The following is a 19,841-nucleotide window of genomic DNA, read 5'->3' as shown; positions in this document are numbered from 1 at the left end:
TGTAAAAAATAAGTCGATGTTATTTACTATCATAGAATGAGACTTATTAAAATAAATAGACTTCAAGAGATCGATGATTCAAAATAAAAATTGAATGAAAGCACGTCATATCGTGTGATAATTTTCGACAAACGAAAGATAGATGATAATAAAATTTGACCAACTCATTGACTTTTTTTAATAAATCTTAAAAAGTTTATAAATAAAACAAAGTGTTTGAGGACCACAAAAAAAAAACACATTTGAGTGTTTGTATAAGCAATGTGAGGGTAGGATTTGACTCCCCACTGAAAATATTCAGTTGGTCCCAAACCCAAGTGCATGCCTGGGTAAACCTAGGCCCATCTCGTCCAAGTAATCTCAGCTCTCCACTAAGACCGAGTCCAAGCTGACAACGTGCTCACCCCAGAAGAATCGATCATCACACGTTCTTTTCGTCTCATCTAGCTCGAGTTCTCATGCAGAAAGCTCATCGACGACCTCCAGCTCGACCACGTGTCTGTTAGATGGACGACCGGGATGAATCGACCTCGGCTATAAATAGACCTAATGTAATTGTAAAGGAATCATTATCATTCATTAATATCGATGCTATTGTCAGTACTCAAATTCTCAGTTGAACTCGTTCTTTTTTAGTGAGTTGAGCTCAACCTCAATTGTATTCATTTGATTAATATTCAATAAAAACAACTATTTCGATCGTTATTTGTTTATGTTCGTTTCTTCTTTATTATTTCGATATAAATTAGTTTTATTCAATTCTTATACAAGAACTCATGAGATCTACATAAATATAAATTAATCGGAACACCAAATATAATATATAGTTTTCGAGATTGTTGAGGAACCGAATCCGACATCAACAATTTGGCGCCGTTTGTGGGAAATCAACAAGAATTCTAACTCTAAAGGATTAAGTCAAGCTCGATTCATGCGAAGTATGGCTGATGAAAATGAACAGATCAAGCTAGGCATTTCGCTCAACCGTCTTGTGGCTGCGCAAGACGAACCCATTTCGCTCACAACATCAGCAGGGTCAGAATTGTTCTTGAGTCGTCGTGTTTAAAAGTGCCCACTCACTAATTCCTTTTCTCTCGAGTGATTTAGTGATAGAAACTTTCGTGGTTGCTCGAGTTGCCGAGGAAAGAAGAGAGACGTACTGCGAAGGGGGAGACGAACGTTGCAACTTTCCAAAAGCTTCTCAACGTTCAAGCTTCTAAAAGGTTAGTAATCTTTTATGCTCATAATAGTTTTTATTTACATGTGCTTGCTCTTTGTCTAGGTTAGTAAAAACGTTTTACTAGTTGAAAGACAATTTTTAAAATTTCGCCGCTTACCGAAGCGTTAAACTTTTTCTTAAACCCTAGATCAATTCCAACAACGGCTACGTGTACGGGTTTCGCAAGCATCTCGTGCATGTAGTGAAGAGAATAACCGTAATTAATTGAATCATGCGTGTGGAATTAACATTGTCCCGTTCATCTCACTTTCTGAATTCATTGTTGTTGTTAGGTTAAATCTAGGCGCGTGTTCACTAGGCTGTTTAACCATTGGGGCTTTTTTTTATCGGTGAAATGTCATGATTAGCTAACATCAAAAGATCACAGAGATTATTGGTCGCATGTGTCAATTTTCTGTGGATGTTGATTTTATATAAGTTGCGCTAGTCTTGTCGAAACACGATCGAATAAGATTGTTGCGGGAGTGAATGAAACCTTAACCGTGTTTTTTTGCCATTTGATTTTTTTTGTTAAATTTATAATTTCCAAAAATCCGCGATTCTTTGTTTTATAATTATTATTTTTTTTTCTGAAATTAGTTAGACATTTAATTAATCCAGGTTCTTCTGGGTTCGACCCTTATTTGCTGCTATACTTGGTATTCATTTAAAAATTTTATTTTTTATCATAGAACGACACACATCAATATTGGCTGCCGTCGAGCTCGGGCTTGGCAAGGCAAGATGTATCTCCGAAGGAATGTCGAACTTAGCAGAATATCCCTCAAGATTCACTTTGGTGGCAGTCGAAGGAGATCTATGATCTAAAAAAATTTCATCTAATTTTTCAAAAGATTTTGGTTTATTTGGGCTCGACATCCCTAACAAATGTTTTCAGTTACAGAAATCTGAAAGAACAACCTAGTTTAAAACTAGGTCGAACTCGAGTTAGATCTAAGTTGAAATCAGAAAACCTAGACTAATCTGAGTCGACCAAACGAAAATACGAAGGCAAACTCGAGAAAACCCTATTTTTTGGGACGAGCTCAGGGAAAGTTTAAAGATTCTAGAGAGCGAAATGAGGAGAAAGTAAAAAAAACGAGAACTGACCTGTTATCACCTCCGAAGGAGCTAAAGATAGAAGAGTGAAAATAACTTTTTAGTTCTCCCCTATTTATTGACGTCGATTCACGAGCCTTTTACATAATTTGTTCATAATTCCCACTCAAGTACGAATTTCAATAGAATCGCTGAAGAATTTCAAGCGTCCTTCATCTCAACGCCTACATCTGTCCAACTAACGTGACACGCGTTCAGTTGCACTCGAGTGCATTTCAAATTTAAAAGCTAAAAATACTGGGAATATTTTTCGCGTCCTGTAGTTTATTTAATCTCAATTGGGCCCAAAATCTTGAGTTCAGCCCAGGCCTAGCTTGTCCAATTAATCTCAGCTCTCCACTAGGACCGAGTCCAAGCTGACAACGTTCTTACCCCGGAAGAATCAGTCTTTACCCGACCTTCTCGTCTCCTCTAGCTCGAGTCTTCACGCATATAGCTACTTGACGGCCTCCAGCGCGACCATGTGTCTTTCAGATGGACGACCGGGATGAATTGACCTTTTAGCTATAAATATACCTAATTTAATTATAAAGAGGATCATTATCATTCATTATTATAGCTACTATTGTCAAGTTTGTACTCAACATCTCGCTTGAGCTCGTCCTTTTTCAGTGAGATGAGCTCGACCTCAATTGTACTCTGTCTGTTTCTTCTTTATTATTGTGCTATGAATTAGTTTTATTCAATTTTATACGACGAACTCTTGAGATCAACATAAATATAAATTAATCGGAACACCATAGTATATAGTTTTTCTCTCGTTAAGAAATCGAATCTGACATCAACAATCAATACCAACCCAAACACGAAATAAGAATTCGATAGATGATTAAATCATGTTTAGAACATAGAAATCACCATAATATGGTGAAAAAATGCATCAAAGATAAAAAAAAACTTAATGCAAAAGATAACTAGACTAATCAAAACCTCAAACATCAAGTGTAAAACACAATTTAAAGAAATTAAAATTATTATTTAATCATAAAACTAACATCATCACTAAAAAATCAACCAAGAAAACACACGGCGAATCACTGCGGAATGGGCCACAAAGCCCATTTTCCACTAATATAAGACGCATGACATGAAAATCATTTTTAGACGAAGAAGAATGCCGATTCTAAAGAATATATATATATATCTCTCGATAGTTCCCGTGAAAATTTGGGCCTTATCTTTAAATACTTTGTATTTATAGCGTCTTTGACGAAAAAACATAGATCAACACACGCCCTCCAACAATTTTGTGGATCTTTATTGGAAAACAACAATATAACAATTAACACCATACGTAAGATAATTGAAGCCAATTTTGTCATGTATGCTCTAAGCATCAATTCATAAATGAAATTAACACTCTAAAATTAAGAATAATAAATATTGATATTTCAATTTTTTTTAACATTTAAGAAACATTATTATCCAGTATTCCATGTGAATCAATATTATGTACCAAACTCATTAAATTATTATTTACATAGAAGTTTGTATACAAGTGTAACTTTCAATATGTACTAAAATTTATAGGCTGTTTTTACAAGTTAAATAAATAAATGTCTGTTCTCTATTCTCATAAAGTCTAAAAAAAATTGTATAATTCGTGGTGTAGATCTCTATTTTTTATAATTAATTTGGTAGCAGTATGAATATTTCGACGAGACTATTATATGTTTGACAAGATTATTTTCAATACGTGTAATATTTTATATTAGTTATGGTTAATAATAGATTCACTGACTTTTAAAAGCAAAATAAATTAGAATTTTGCCTACCTAACTCTATTTTTATTATTTATATTAGTATGGGCTCACTGCGTACATGTGTTACATAACATTTTCAAGGTCTGATTCATTAAATTATTCACATGTGTTATTATATTTTATGTGAGATATTATTTTGTAATATTGTAACTTCGTGGCAACAATTGTAGAGCTTTAAAACTTTAGTATGCCTGTTTTAGATAATTATAAACTTCAGGGATGGTTTTAGAAATATCAAACTCTCGTAACAAACTTCTCCCCGTCGATCCATTTCCCGCCCAATATAAAAGGCAAACTCCCTCTCTTTCTTCCTTCACAAACGCATATCTCAATTTGGCAGAGAATTTTGAAAAAGAAATTTTGAATTTGAATTTGTATTCGATTTGAGGAAAATGATCGCCTCTCTGAAGTAAGTCTATTATCTGATATCAGAGCTCATTCTCGATGTTCTGATTTTGATATCTCATATCTTTCGGAGCAAAAATCTAAATCTTCATTTGCGAATTTTTCTGTCATGGCGACCAGAGCCGAAGAGCACAGTCAATTGCAGCTCGTTGAGCGAGAAGACATTGAAGATGAAGAAGACCTCTTCGAAGCGATCGACAAATGTGCGTTAGTTTCTTACGAAGATTTCTAGCTTCTAGTATCAGCTTTCAACTTCGATTTCGTAGATCATGCAAATTCGTTCGTTTTTAACTTCTGATTTATATATTATTTGTTTCTATTTGTTTTGATCTTCTTCTAAAGTTCTAGAGCAATTGTTTGGTTTCTCGACCATCTAAATCTAGTTCAGTTTTCACTCTTACCTTCATCAGCGAGAAAAGTCTATTTCTAATCGCAAATCTTGTTCTGTGCAGTGATTGCTCAGGGAATCAATGCTGGAGATGTGAAGAAGCTTCAAGATGCTGGGATCTACACTTGCAATGGCTTGATGATGCACACTAAGAAGGTACGATGGTCTTTGGACAAAATCATTTTACTAATGCCTAATTTGATTTCGATTTTTTGCTTTTGCTAAGTTATTGCTTTAATCTTTCAGAATTTGACTGGAATCAAAGGTCTGTCTGAGGCTAAAGTCGATAAGATATGTGAAGCTGCAGAGAAAATAGTGGTCAGTAGTACAATCATAAGCTGACTTGAGAGAGTCTATGCAATTAGTTTCACCATTTACTATAATGTCAAAAATAATTTAAATTCCTATTTCTATGTTTCAGAATTTCGGTTATATTACAGGAAGTGACGCTCTACTCAGAGTAAGTTTGCTGTTCTTTATAAAGAAAAAAAGATATCTCATAAGTTGAATAACTTAATTTCGGTCTGTAGCTCTGCACTAATTTCTTAATAGTCCAAATCGTAGATACTGACTTCATTAACAGATTACTCAATTGACAGTTTGACAAATCTCATTTTGTGTATCCTTGTAGAGGAAATCAGTGGTTCGTATTACAACTGGAAGTCAAGCTCTGGATGAACTGTTAGGAGGTGATCTTGCTTTATTTTCACTTGAATAAACTTGTAACTCGTCTTAAAGCGAATCAAGACTTTCGGTTTGCAAAAATACAAATCAGTGAATTATTATTATTATTATTTTTTTTTTTATTATTTTTTTTTTTTCTGTTTGAAATGGTGAAAAGGTGGGATTGAAACGATGGCGATAACAGAAGCCTTCGGCGAATTCAGGTGAGAGGATGTCACATTGTTCGGTCATGAATAATTATTTTCTCTTGTTCACACAGAGATTCATTACCTTTTACTTGCATCTCTGCTATTGGTACAGGTCTGGGAAAACACAGCTTGCACATACTCTCTGCGTCTCTACACAGGTATCTTGCTCATCCTACTCTCATCTTCTATCAAACATCGATATGCATGGTTTTCCACTGCAAATCTAGATTTACAGTTCCAGCAATAACAAGTTATCTAAGATTTTTCTATTTCATTAATCTGATGTGAGATTCAGTTTCAAAATGATACTCAACACGCCTTTAGGTTCACATATTTCAAGCCTACATGCTCGTTTTAAGCCGTAATGCACGGCTGAACTCTTTCAATTTGATCTTTTGTAATTTGAATTTGAAACACACTGTCAAGGGACTCTGGAATTTAAACCTAACACTTACGTTAACAATTTATGATACCACAAGTGAAATTTCACGCCTGGCTGATTATTCTAGTGGATTATCTTTGCAGCTTCCTACAAATATGCATGGTGGAAATGGAAAAGTTGCATATATCGACACTGAAGGAACTTTGTATCCTATTTTAAGTTTCACGTACTGATTCAGTTAAAATGTTAGTTCACTACTAAAGCCAGGAGTTTTGTATGTTTTCTTCTCAACTAATTTCTATTTCAGCCGACCTGATCGGATTATTCCTATAGCTGAAAGATTTGGGATGGATCCAGGAGCTGTTCTTGACAATGTAAGCTTCAATCCAATATATTATCATCCTAGGAGAGTAATACGTACAACTGATCATCTAAAATTTCTCTCTTATAAAGATCATCTACGCTCGTGCATACACTTATGAGCATCAGTACAATCTGCTTCTGGGCCTCGCTGCTAAAATGTCTGAAGAACCATTCAGACTTCTGGTGAGCCCCATCACTGACTAAACCCTTTTACGTACTACACATTTCCACTTCTGACAATGACGAAATTTATGCTTTCAGATTGTCGATTCGGTCATTGCTCTTTTTCGAGTGGACTTTACCGGAAGAGGAGAGCTTGCAGATCGCCAGGTTAGACTTAACACCCATATATCGTTATGTAACATACCAATTGCTAGCATGTTGATTTATAATTTCTATTCCCATTGAATTGCAGCAAAAACTGGCCCAGATGCTGTCCCGTCTGATAAAGATAGCCGAGGAATTCAATGTTGCAGTGTACATGACCAACCAAGGTTTGGCTTCTTATTTTTCTTAATTCTGTTTTCTTCATGACCAAACAAGTTTATGCTAATTTGACATGTGTGATATGGGACGCTGATGAATTAACATTGATCATCATGTTTGCAGTTATAGCAGACCCAGGTGGAGGAGTGTTCATATCGGATCCAAAGAAACCCGCAGGAGGGCACGTTCTTGCCCATGCAGCGACTATCAGGCTAATGTTCAGGAAAGGAAAAGGCGAGCAACGTGTCTGCAAGGTTTTCGACGCTCCAAACCTGCCCGAGGCTGAAGCTATATCCTTTGCTGCTACTAGTGATTTATTTCATTATAGATCACCATAAAATACTCGGCTAACATCCACACACCAATATCAAACAATTTATAGTTCATTCAACCCGAGATTTTTCTTGACGAAAAGATACATATTTCAGATAACACCAGGAGGCATTGCAGATGCAAAGGATTGAAGCCACACAAGTACTGCTGTTTAATTAGTCTAATTCTGTTTAATTAGTCTCGAATGTTAAGCCATATGTACTGGTGTTTAAAAAATGACTCGCCTCGAGTCCAAATTCGTCTCTCCTTTGTTGAACTCCGTAGTTATTTCCCATACAAAAGAAAAAAAGGAAAAATTCAACCAAATTCAGATGAACATTTATCAGTATGGGAGGGTTTAAGCAAGGCGTTGTATTATTGAAGATATTACAAACCCAGAAACTCATTCTCTGGTTTTGGTAACTGAGGTTCTGACATACAAATGCAATCACGACTCTCGTGTCAAATACAGAGCCAATCAAAGAAGGCAAGAAAAACTACCTCTTTCAAAGCAGAGTAAAGAAAGTCATATCAAGAAAACGAAAAAAAAAGCCCAACTTAAAGAAATCGAAGGGATCAGCGCTCAGAAGTGATGAGCGGACCAATTGGCGGCGCTGCCGACTCTGGGCATCCCACTGGTCTCCTTGCGAGCCGCTTGGTCCACCTTGAAGTTGGCACCGCACATCTCTCCCGAGCTGTCAACCCTCGGCACCGCCTTAACCTCGTGAAGCGGGTGCTCGAAACTGCTCAAACCTTTCGGGCTCAAGAAGAAGCAACCTGATGGTAAAAAAAATTAAATTTTTTAAGGATTATGATTCTGTGTTTGATTATTTCGTAGTAGTATCATTGTTTTCCTTTAATCACCTTTGGGAAACGGCGCAAAAGATTTTCCACAGCCCGTCTTGACGATCTCCGGGTCGTCGGAGAGGACGAGATGGCCTTCGGAGTCCGTCCCCCAGAAGAACGGAACACCACCATCAGCATCCTGGAATCATATAATTAATCGGTAGATATTTAGCAAATTGGATATAAAATAGTTGAGAGTTTTTAGTCTATAAACAAGAGCGATTTACGGTAGAAAGAAAGGCTCGCTGATCGTGCTAGATTTGTGGGAAAGAAAGAAATTTCGGCAACTATCTTTGTACTGTTTAAGTGGAGTTCTTGACATACACACATGTATATTTTTTTAAATAGGACATACACACATGTATATAGATTAAAGAATACTTAGATTTGTGGTAGTCTGGTAGATGAAGAAATTTTGCAACTATCTTTGTTCTGTTTATCTTTTTTTTTTTTTTTTACTAATTAATTGAGTGAGGTTCTTGACATACACAGATATACAAATACATACATCACGGCATTGTATACGATTAGGAAGATCGATGAACTTACGGCAGCGAAGAAGACAGCTTTCTTGGCGCTGTCGTAAACGACGAAGGTGAACTTTCCATGGATGTCTCTGACGACCTGGTCGGGGGAGAAAGGGCCTCGGTCCCTTAGGGTTCTGTAAGCCTCGATGACGATGCTCGCCTCGTTCCCGGTTTTACCCAGTCCGTACTGTTGCTTAAGAGTCGGGATGTTCTCTATGTGCCCCTGGAACAAGCAGAAAATATCGTCCACCACTGCAAACAGCCTGGCAACGAACAAAATTCAATCGTTTTATTGCGTGACACAAGAAGGAAAATAAAAAAAATCAATCGTTTACGATAGTGGTTCAGAGTTCAACCAAGAAAGCATGGAACCAATTGCTCCTCGATGATCACATACCGTTTATCAATCGCAAATTCAAGATTTTAATTATATTAATATACTCAAAAGTTACTTTCATATAGCAATTTTTTTTAACATGGTAGTTCATTACATACGACAAGAGGCTAACATATCAATCGCAAGTTCAAGATTTTAGTCATAATAATACTCATAGTTACTTTCATATAGCAATTTTTTTTTCAACATGGTAAAAGAGGCTAACATATCAAATCGGTAGTATCGATTCAAAAAAAAAAAAAGAGTATAATAATTACTCAAAACAGGTAAAAGAAGAATAGGATATAGATCATACAAATTTGGAAAAGAAAAAGAAAAATCAAACTCTCACAACAATCACTATAAAAAGAAACCCTACTTTGTGAATCTATGACCTTTGTGGAGTACAAATACAAATGAACTAATTCGATTCCGATCTCTTTCTCTCTCAAGAAACGAAATCACCAAAAAAGAAAAAAAAAAGAAAAAAGAAGCAGAGAAACTAATTTCAAGATCGAATCGGATACCTTGGGAGAAGAGGATTCTGTCTTTCGAGAGAGTAAGCCATGAAACCCGATGATCCGAGATTGACTGTGACAGAGGAAGGGTTCACGGACGAGAAATGTTGCGCCAAAAGCCCGTCTTTCAGAGCCGAAACGGCGTCGGAGTGAGGGCTCTGGAGACCTTCAGGGCTCTGAGCCACCGTCTTCTCGAACACAGCCAACATTCTTGCTTTCGAGATCGACGGTGATCGGAATTCGGAAGTGGAAAGAAAACTAGGAGAGAGAAAGAGAGAGAACACAGAGATGAGAGAAAGCAGACAAAAGTTGAACGAGTGAGAGATTTTCTCTTTGGGACAGACAGTTGTTATTTCTATATTGGATAAATAGTTAGTTATTAAATACCGATTTTGCCCTTCATTCTTCCACGTACATTCGCGGCTTTTCAGCTTGGTTTGTAATTGTCTATCGGATATAAAGTTCAACTACTTTATATATCCACTTGTTTTTTTTTTTTTTTTTACTTTTTTGAGTTCCGATTTCGCCCCTGAGTTCTAGGAAAATTTTCGGGTATTACCTGTCATCTTATCCATAATGTCATTAAAACAGGGTTATCTAATGTCATTATTTTAGGGTTATCTTTAGATAACTTGGTCGTTATATATTATTTTCCTTTTTTCCAACTAGTTTTCAACTTGCGTGGTGAACAGAAAAACTGTTGTTTGATTATATAATAAATCCAGAACCCTTAATTTACTATAACGTATTAGTAGTTTTGTACTAATTGGTAACTAATGTGTAGATTGTGATAATGCAATGCCATCACGTCTTGAAAATTTCAAGAAGTACTAATTCTAAATAATATTTTGTAGTTGAGATTCACTAAACGAGGACTGAGTTGTTTCCACTAACTTATATTATAATAGGGGATGGTATATATTAGTATATACTATGCAGAATCATGAGACATACATATTTTATTTATCAACCAAAGAGTCAGTGCTAGAATCCAAGTCCCATATGATGTTTGTGCTTTGATGCTTAGGACGAAGTAGATTTAATTTATCAACGAAAGAGTCGGTGCTAGAATCCAAGTCCCATATGATGTTTGTGCTTTGATGCCTAGGACGAAGTAGATTTACAAACACTACTACTACGTACTGAAACTTCAGACACAAAATATTTCAGACGCGACAAGTCGCATCTGTTAACAATAAGACCCAAAAGGTCTATGCCCAAACTCTACTCAAACCCTTTCACGTCATCGATCCGCAACACCAACATAATATCCATTGTGAATGACAAATGAATGTCGACACTCTTGTACCTATCAATCCTACCGTTACCCGCCTGGTCCAATAACATCAGAGATGCTTTTCATTCCTCTACCTGATTGGTCATGTCTTCTTACAGATGTTGTCATTGTCTGCATTTTTCCTTGTTATTCTCACTGCCAATATTTATGTATATATACACGTTATTGCTTTGTAATCAATGAGCCATTTTAATATATCAGTAAAGAACTTTATATACTTTCCCATATTTGTTTATGGTATCAGAGCCATTGGCTCATTAATATAGTCCATTAAAATGGAAAACCCAGAAGTTGTTCAAAATGAAGAACCTATACCTATTCTGACCGAAATTCTTCCTCCCCTTCCCATTCCAGTCATTCAACCACAAAATCAAGCAATCTCTCTTAGACTCATAGAAGCCAACTACCTTATTTGGCGTCAACAAATCCTCGCTGCCGCTTTAGGATACGGCCTGGAAATTTTCTCTCCGGCACAGAAATCCCACAACCACAAACATTACCTGCTCCCAACCCATAAAACACCATCCATGCTCCTACCATTCCTAATCCAAATTTTCTCTCATGGCAGCGTCAAGACTAACTCCTAATGGCATGGCTTCTCACCGCCATCTCCGAACCTATCCTTGTGGCTGTGGTTGGAAATGAAACTTCTCACGCTGTTTGGGATACTCTTGAGCGTACCTATGCTACCCAATCCAAAGCCAAAATCATGCATTACAAACTACAAATCCAAACCCTAAAAATGGAAACATGACCATTCGAGAATACCTAACTAAAATGAAATCCTACACTGATATTCTTGCCTCTACTGGCTACCCTATCATTGAGGAAGACCAGATCCTTCATATCTTGTTCGGCCTCAGACACGAATATGATCATGTCATTGTAACTCTGACCTCTCAGCCTGATGCCTACTCACTCCAAGACCTAGGTGCGCTTTTGCAAAGCTTCGAGATGCGCCTCGAGCCCATCATCTCGACCGCTCCAGTCAACTCTGATGGCTCTGCCTCGATGGCCAACCTGGCCTTTCAACCAAAAAAATCGTTCTCTACCAGTAACAACTACAACTCCACCAACACCGGCTACGACCGAGGATCTCGAGGCTCGAACCGAGCGACCGCCGGCAGAGCCAGAGGCGGTCGCACACGAGGTCAAGCGTCCAGGGAACCAAAACCTACTCCGGAGGCTCAGCTAATGGCGGTTACCAAAACAACCAAGCATACAGAAGCGGTTCTCTTCAATCCAACCACATAGACTCCATTAACGGTCATATAACCGCCATGATGGCTACACCAGACAACACTCTTGACGGTAATTGGTTCCCGAACCCCGGTGTCACGAACCACGTTACTCATAACCTCAACAACCTCAATATGGGGTCAGAGTACACAGGTACAAGTCGCCTTCACATGGGCAATGGTGCAGGTTTAATCATCTTCCACCTTGGCTCTTCCTCTTTCAAAACTCAAAACCAAACCTTTTCTCTTTAAAACCTTTTAATGTTCCTTATATCACTCGTAACTTACTCAGTGTCTCTCAATTTGCCATTGACAACTCTATTTTCTTCGAGTTCCACTCACATGTCTGTTTAGTGAAGGATCAAGCAGCGGGGGCCTCCTGCTGCATGGGAGTCTTGAAGATGGACTGTACAAGTTCCACATCCACACATCTCCACAGATAAAATGATCAAAATCCACTTTATCACAACATTTTTTCAAAAGGCCACCTGTTTCGTCCATTTCTCAATATCCTATGTGTTTTCATTCAATAAAAAAATGTCACCAAAGTTTCTATCAACACATGGCACCAACGTTTGGGACATCCCTCTTTTGAAATCGTAGATCGTGTTCTTAAGACTTGTTTTAATTTGAAATCAATGAAAAACGAGTTTGATCTTTGCTCTCATTGTATTAAAGAAAAGTCTCACAAGCTGCCTTTTTCTCCTTCTCAAACGATTTACACGGAACCACTCTAACTTATACATTCTAATTTATGAGGGGCCTCACCAATAGTTTCCAGAAATGGTTTTTGTTATTTTGTGAGCTTTGTTGATGAATTTTCAAAATTTACATGGTTATTTCTCCTAAAGCTTAAATCAGATGTTCATGATGTTTTCATACACTTTCAAAAACTCGTAGAAAAACTAAATAGGCAAAAAAAAAAAAAACAAAAACCATACAGTCTGATTGGGGAGGCGAATTTCAAGCTTTACAACACCATCTTAAAATTTCAGGCATTCACCACATGACGTCATGCACTCACACACCAAAACAAAATGGTGTTGCTGAGTGCAAACATGGTCACATAGTCGAAACAGTCCTGAGATCCATACAAAGAACACGTATCGGCGCTTCTACTTTCAACCATCGCCCTCGATTCCACTGCTACCTCAACCACCGACAACCACTAAAAAAACTTGTGTCGCTGATCCACCACAAGAGCATGCCCCTGCCTCGATCCCAGAACATGCTCCTACCCTTATAGAAAGCGTCTTGGACTCTGATACGGCATCTCTCGATGCTGCTGACCCTTCCCAAGACACAAGCGAGGAGAACAGCCTCGCTCAACCATCTATGTCTCATCCACCAACATCTAGCAACACCCATCCCGTGATCACCCACTCCAAAGACGGTGTTTACAAGCCTAAAATTTTCTAGCAATCAGTGATGTCCACCAACGTGAACCACACAGTGACTTTGAGGCCCTTCAATCACCGCATTGGGTCGATTCATGAAGGAGTTACAAGCTCTCCAAAAAAATCACACGTGGTCTATCACCACTTTATCGGCTAAACGCACATTCGTCGGTTGCAAATGGATCTTCAAAATAAAACGGAGAGCCGATGGTTCCATCGCCTGCTATAAGGCCCGCTTCGTGGCCAAAGGTTTCCATCAAACTTCTAGCTTCGACTTCGACGAGACATTCAACCCGATTGTCAAACAAGCCACAATCCGAACTGTCCTCACCATTGCGTTAGCCCATCGGTGGACCATTCAACAACTTGTGTAGATAATGCATTTCTCCATGGAGTCTTAAATGAGGAGGTTTATCTCCAACAACCACCCGGGTTCTCGACTCTACATCAGCCTCCTCTTGTTTGTCGTCTCCACAAGACACTTTATGGGTTTTAAGGAAGCACCTCGGACTTGGTTTGCTCGCCTTAGCACGTCACTTCTCGGTCTTGGCTTCACACCCTCAAAGGCCAATACATCCTTGTTCTTCCGGTTCCGGGAAGCGTCAACCACCTCCATCCTTGTCTACGTCGATGACATCATCATTACCGGAAACATCAACGATGAGATTGAGGCTCTCAAAGACCTCAGTGAACTCAATTACTTTCGTAATATACAAGATGTCCGCCATGGCTCCGACTTGATCCTCTATCAAGAACAATACATCTCCATTCTTTTAGCTCATGCCGATATGAGCAAAGCCAATAGCGTCTCCACACCGATGGTCACCGGTTTTACTCTCTCCAAATCTCGCGGTGACCTCATCGACAACATCACTGCTCATCGCAGCTTGGTTGGAGGCCTCCAATACGTCACGATCACCCGGCCCGACATTGCTTTTAGCCTGAACAAGGTTAGCCAATTCATGCACAACCCATTGACCACTCATTGGAATGCCGTCAAACGAATTCTCTGCTACCTCGCCGGTACTCGCCATCTCGGCCTACATTTTTATCGGTCCTCTCATCTCAACCTCACTGCCTTCTCCGACTTTGAGTGGGTCACTTACCCGGATGATCGCCGCTCTACCTCCGACTTTTATGTTTACCTCAGGCAGACTCTCCTTACTTGGTGCTCTAAAAAGCAACCAACCGCTTCTCGATCAAGCACATAGGCAAAATATCGGAGCCTTGCTCACACGATAGATGAGATCCTTTGGTTATGGTCTCTTCTTCAACAATTACGAATCTGCCCATCACGACCCCCGATCGTTTGGGTGGATAACCTCAGTGCTGTCTCCTTATCTGCCAATCCCTTCCTTCATTCTCGAACCAAACACATGGTGTTAGACCTCCACTTTGTTCGAGAAAAAGTCCTCGCCAAGGAGCTGCTGGTTCAACACGTCATGTGACGGATCAAAACGCCGACATTCTCACTGAGCCCTTCGGTGGTCAATTCTTCTCTTACCTACGAAATAAAATCAATGTCGTTTCCTTGCAGCAACTTGAATTAAGGGGGGATGTTAACAATCAAGCCCAAAAGGCCCATGCCCAAACTCTACTCAAGCCTTTCCACGTCATCGATCCGCAACACCAACATAGGATCCCTTGTGAATGATAAATGAATGTCGACACTCATGTTTCTGCCAATCCTACTGTGACCCGCCTGGTCCAATAACATCAGAGATGCTTTTCATTCCTCTACCTGATTGGTCATGTCATCTTGCAGATGTTGTCATTGTCTGCATTTTTCCTTGTTATTCTCACTGCCAATATTTATGTTTACATACACATTATTGCTATGTAGCCATTTTAATATATCAGTAAAGGCCTTTATATAATTTCCCATATTTGTTTATGGTATCAGAGTCATTGGCTCATTAATATAGTCCATTAAAATGGAAAACCCCGAAGTTGTTCAAAATGAAGAACCTATACCTATTCTGGCCGAAATTCTTCCTCCCATTCCCATTCCAGTCATTCAACCACAAAATCAAGCAATCTCTCTTAGCCTCATAGAAGCCAACTACCTCCTTTGGCGTCAACAAATCCTCGCTGCCGCTCGAGGATACGGCCTGGAAAATTTTCTCTCCGGCACGAAAACCCCACCACCACAAACACTACTTGCTCCAAACCCAGAAAACACCATCCATGCTCCTACCATTCCCAATCCAAAATTTCTCTCATGGCAGCGTCGAGACAACCTCTTAATGGCCTTGCTTCTCACCTCCACATGACCATTCGAGAATACCTAACCAAAATGAAATCCTACATTGATATTCTTGCCTCTATTGGCTACCCTCTCACTGAGGAAGATCAGATCCTTCATATCTTGTTTGGCCTCGGACACGAATATGATCTTGTCATTGCAACTCTGACCTCTCAGCCTGACATGTACACGCTCCAAGACCTAGGTGCGCTTTTTCAAAGCTTCAAGATGCGCCTCGAGCCCATCATCTCGATCGCTCCAGTCAACTCTGATGGCTCTGCCCCGATGGCTAACCTGGCCTTTCAACCAAAAAAATCGTTCTCTACCAGGAACTATAACTCCACCAACACCGGCTACAACCGAGGATCTCGAGGCTCGAACCGAGCCACCGGCGACAGAACTAGAGGCGGTTGCACATGAGGTTGAAGCGTGACGTGTCAGCTCTGTGGACGTCAGGAGCATATCGTTCAACGATATTTCTACCGGTTCGAAGCTTCCAGGGAACCAACTCCGGAGGCTCAGCTAATGGCTATGTAATCAATGAGCCATTTTAATATATCAGTAAATGCCTTTATACACTTTCCCATATTTGTTCAGCGTCTTTGTAGTCGCAACTTTTAGTATTAGAGACGCGACAAGTCACGTTTGGTACAAAATTTCACCAAAATTTTGAGACATTTATCCCACTTTTTATTAATTTTGTTTGGTAACAGACGCGACATGTCGCGTCAAAAACAAAAAGTCGCGTCTATAAAAAATTAGGGGAAATAAAAGGGAAAAATTTGCCTCTATATTTTTTTACGCTAAAGATATAGACGCAACTAATTGCGTTTGTAGGGTATAGTCGTGTCTGTAGGTTGAAAAAAAAGACACAACTAATTACAACTAATTAATGAGTTTATGGTTCGAGAAAAAAGAAAATATTAATGAGTTTATGGCTTTATAAATAAAAACTCATAACCCAAATTTAAACCTTCCACGCACATTAACCATCTCTGCTCCGCCTTGGTTTGTGTTGAGTGTCTCTCTCGCTCGTTTTCTCTACCTCTGTCACTCTCTCACGCCCTCGTTTTTCAAACCCAGGTTTCACTCCCAACCCAGGTCCGACGATTCCCAAAAATCCAAAATTGTCTTCTTTGCGCGATTCCGGTCACTGCTCGTTGAGGTAAGTCGATCTCTCTCCTTCTATCTGTGTCGATCACTCCCTCACTCTCTCATTCTGTCTCAGAAGTTGACCGCGCGATTCCCAGAAGTCTCAAATTTTCCATCGGGTCCACCGGCATCCATTCCGCCGCTCGAGAAATCTGCCAATCGATCCCCTATCTGTCGTTCTCTCATAACCCGCCCAGAAATCAACCGCTATTCCGCCGCTCTGGTGTCTCTCTCTCATTCTCTCTGTCCAGATGAAGAGTGTTGTTTTTTTTGTATGATTGCATTATTTTTATTTGTTGAATTTGATGAGTATTGCCTGGTTGATCGCCCATAAATCCTCTTTATTGAATTTGATGAGTGTTGCTTGGTTTATTTTTTTGTATGATCGCCCAGAAACCCTCTTTCTTATTTGATTTAATTTAATTTTTTTTTGTGCGTTTTTGCTTCTTGTTTTTATTCTATGAGATTCTTCTTTGTATCAGGGTTTGGAGAAATATACAAAATTCTGGTATTTACAAAATCAAAACTTTGTATTTATTGACCTTGCACCTAATCTATCTGATCTTCATAGTGATTATTGACCTTGGAGTGTTAGTAGGTTGCGTGTTTTCTACGTCTAAAGATTGGGTTATCAATGTAACACGGTTCAGACTCCTTGATCTCTAGGGTTGTTGATATTGTTGTTTTTATTCACATTTTGTAGCTACCAAAGCTTTCAGATATGCAAACATGAAGAGCTAATCATTACCCATTTGTTTCAACCTTTGTGCCTACAGGTTACGATAAATACATAGTTTTTTTTTTTTTTTTTTTTTTTTTTTTTTTTTTTTTTTTGTGAGGTTCTTCTCTATTGCAGATTAGTGTTCGTCATTCATTGTTGTCGTATGTAGTTATTAATTTTCGTACGTAGTTGTCACGAGATACTCAATACTGCCTCAAGACACTCGATCCTCCTATTTTGGTAAGTAAGATTTTTTTTAGAAAGTTAAATTGTTGGTGATTTTTTTAGCTTTAATTTGATTTAATAATTAAATTATATATTAAATTGTGTTAGGTTTACGAAATAAGTAATTAGGAATTTAAATTGGATAATTGTTTAATAATTAAATTGTTGAAACTTGTTGAGCTGTTTTGACCGAGCCACAGAGACTCGATTTATCTAGTTAGTACTTAACGATTGTTATTTATGATTAAATAATGAAATTTGTAGGTTTTGGTTTATCAATAATATAGCAGAAACCATGTCAAATTTTCGGTAGAATTAATTACATTCTAATTTCTAGTTGAAAAAAAATAACTATCTTTGAATTTTTAATTAGCGATATGTCAAATCTAAATCGTGAATGAATTTATGAGAATAATCGTATAAGTTTTGAGTTTCGAAATGGTGTAGCAGGGTTTATTCGACTTGCACTCTAGAAAGTGATAAATGGAAAAGTCAAGTGTGCATGGAAAACTTGCGACATTGTGAAGTATTAGACCACCGACGATGTTGAAACCGACTTGCACATCCAGGGGTTTTCACCGAACTACAAATAGTGGTTTCATCACGAGGAACCAATAATTCTAGAGGTCATAGAAGACAACGAGAGCATTGATGAAAGTGACGATGAAGGGTTGAATGACTCTTTACATGACATCATAGATCATGATGAATACAACCTAGAGTATGATCTGACCCCTAGAGAAGAACGAGAACAAGAGCAATTGGAGGACCTGTTCGCCGAGCTTGAAGTAGAGTTATACCCTGGGTGCAAAGAGTTTTCGTCTTTTTCATTTTTGGTGTCGTTGATGCACATCAAAGTCACGAACAGTGGACAAACAAGTCGTTCACTCAGCTTCTTCAGCTATTGAGGAAGTCTCATCCGACCAGAAATCGAATTCCAAAAAGCACTACGAGACCAAGGCGAAACTGAAACATTTTGGCATGGGCTACGAGATGATCGATGTTTGCGTCAATGGTTGTGCCTTATTTTGGAAAGGCGAGGAAAAGGCCGACTATTTTCCCGTTTGCAAAGAAAGTAGGTGGAAGGTCAAAGTGACCGGAAAGAAGATTCTGCATAAGATATTACAGTATTTTCCTTTAAAGGATTGACTGAAGCGATTGTACGCATGTCGACATACAACCTAGGAAATGATTTGGCATGAGAAAGAACGTGTCGAGGAGCAAGATGTACTTAGGCATCCTGGTGATGGTTTGGCATGGAAAGAGTTTGATAATAAGTATCCTGATTTTGCAGCGGAGCCGAGAAACGTTCGTCTTCGGCTTGCTACTGATGGGTTCAATCCGTTTGGGGAAAAAAGCTTATCGTATAATATGTGGCATGTGGTTTTGACTGCATATAACTTGCCCCCTTGGTTGTGTTGGAATTGATCTAGGGTTAAGAAAAGATTTAACGCTTCAAGCAAGCAGCGGAAAATAAAAATTTTCTTTTAAAAAAGTAAAACGATTTTACTAACCTAGACAAAGAGCAAGCACATGTTATTATTAAAACTATCTAAAAGCGATTACACGTTTACTAATCTTTATGAATCTTGATCTTTGAGAAGCTTGTGGAGGTTGAATCGCTCGTCTCCCCACGTAGCTCGTCTTTCTTCGTTCTTCGGGAACTCGAGTAACCATGAAAGTTTCTATCACATAAATCACTCGAGGTAAGAAGGAATTAGTGTGTGGGCACGTTTAAACACAACGACTCACGAGCAAGTCTTAGAGTCGAAGAGCTAAAACAAACGTTAGGTCAAATGTGGACCTAGGTGCCAAAACAAAAATGAAAGGAGCTAGAGAGAGAGAGAGGATGGGCGGCCAATATGTGTAAAGAGAGAAGCTCTCAATCTCTAACTTATGTTAAAGGAGGAAACAATGAGAATGATGCCTCTATTTATAGGAGAGGGATTACCTTCATAAATGTAGTTTCTTCTTCTATAGAATATCTCAT

General features: G+C 38.7%; 2 protein-coding genes across 2 annotated transcripts; one reads left to right on the top strand and one right to left on the bottom strand.

The window, feature by feature from the left end:
• Window positions 1-4,415: 4,415 nt before the first annotated feature.
• Window positions 4,416-7,473, top strand: DMC1 (DNA repair (Rad51) family protein). Its single transcript, XM_089616979.1, has 15 exons — window positions 4,416-4,510; window positions 4,627-4,709; window positions 4,959-5,050; window positions 5,141-5,212; window positions 5,316-5,354; window positions 5,526-5,583; window positions 5,736-5,781; window positions 5,879-5,924; window positions 6,292-6,353; window positions 6,456-6,522; window positions 6,602-6,694; window positions 6,773-6,841; window positions 6,927-7,005; window positions 7,121-7,291; window positions 7,421-7,473. Exons 1-15 carry the CDS (start codon window positions 4,494-4,496, stop codon window positions 7,459-7,461), a joined length of 1,035 nt encoding a protein of 344 aa, XP_089473105.1. The 5' UTR covers window positions 4,416-4,493; the 3' UTR covers window positions 7,462-7,473.
• Window positions 7,474-7,626: 153 nt separating this feature from the next.
• LOC149393184 (stem-specific protein TSJT1-like) lies at window positions 7,627-9,933 on the bottom strand. The gene is made up of 4 exons (XM_089616980.1): window positions 9,586-9,933; window positions 8,705-8,945; window positions 8,174-8,294; window positions 7,627-8,086 (listed from the first exon to the last, which is right to left on the bottom strand). The coding sequence occupies exons 1-4, from the start codon at window positions 9,783-9,785 to the stop codon at window positions 7,893-7,895; spliced, it is 756 nt and encodes a 251-aa protein (XP_089473106.1). The 5' UTR covers window positions 9,786-9,933; the 3' UTR covers window positions 7,627-7,892.
• Window positions 9,934-19,841: the final 9,908 nt, after the last annotated feature.

This window comes from Urtica dioica, chromosome 6 (genome assembly GCF_054948205.1).
Source record: "Urtica dioica subsp. dioica isolate 48M chromosome 6, U.dioica_male_clone48M_v1_H2, whole genome shotgun sequence".
Taxonomy (NCBI): Eukaryota; Viridiplantae; Streptophyta; class Magnoliopsida; order Rosales; family Urticaceae; genus Urtica; species Urtica dioica.
The sequence above is the reverse complement of the archived record's forward strand: the minus strand, read 5'-3'. Positions and strand labels throughout refer to the sequence as shown.

Coding starts and splice junctions, on each gene's coding strand:
- LOC149393184 (XM_089616980.1), bottom strand. CDS start 9,785: ATGTTGGCTGTGTTCGAGAAGACGGTGGCTCAGAGCCCTGAAGGTCTC. Junction 8,946..9,585: donor CAGAATCCTCTTCTCCCAAG/GTATCCGATTCG, acceptor GTTCGTTGCCAG/GCTGTTTGCAGTGGTGGACG. Junction 8,295..8,704: donor AAGCTGTCTTCTTCGCTGCC/GTAAGTTCATCG, acceptor ATATGATTCCAG/GATGCTGATGGTGGTGTTCC.
- DMC1 (XM_089616979.1), top strand. Junction 5,051..5,140: donor TGATGATGCACACTAAGAAG/GTACGATGGTCT, acceptor TTAATCTTTCAG/AATTTGACTGGAATCAAAGG. Junction 5,355..5,525: donor GAAGTGACGCTCTACTCAGA/GTAAGTTTGCTG, acceptor GTATCCTTGTAG/AGGAAATCAGTGGTTCGTAT.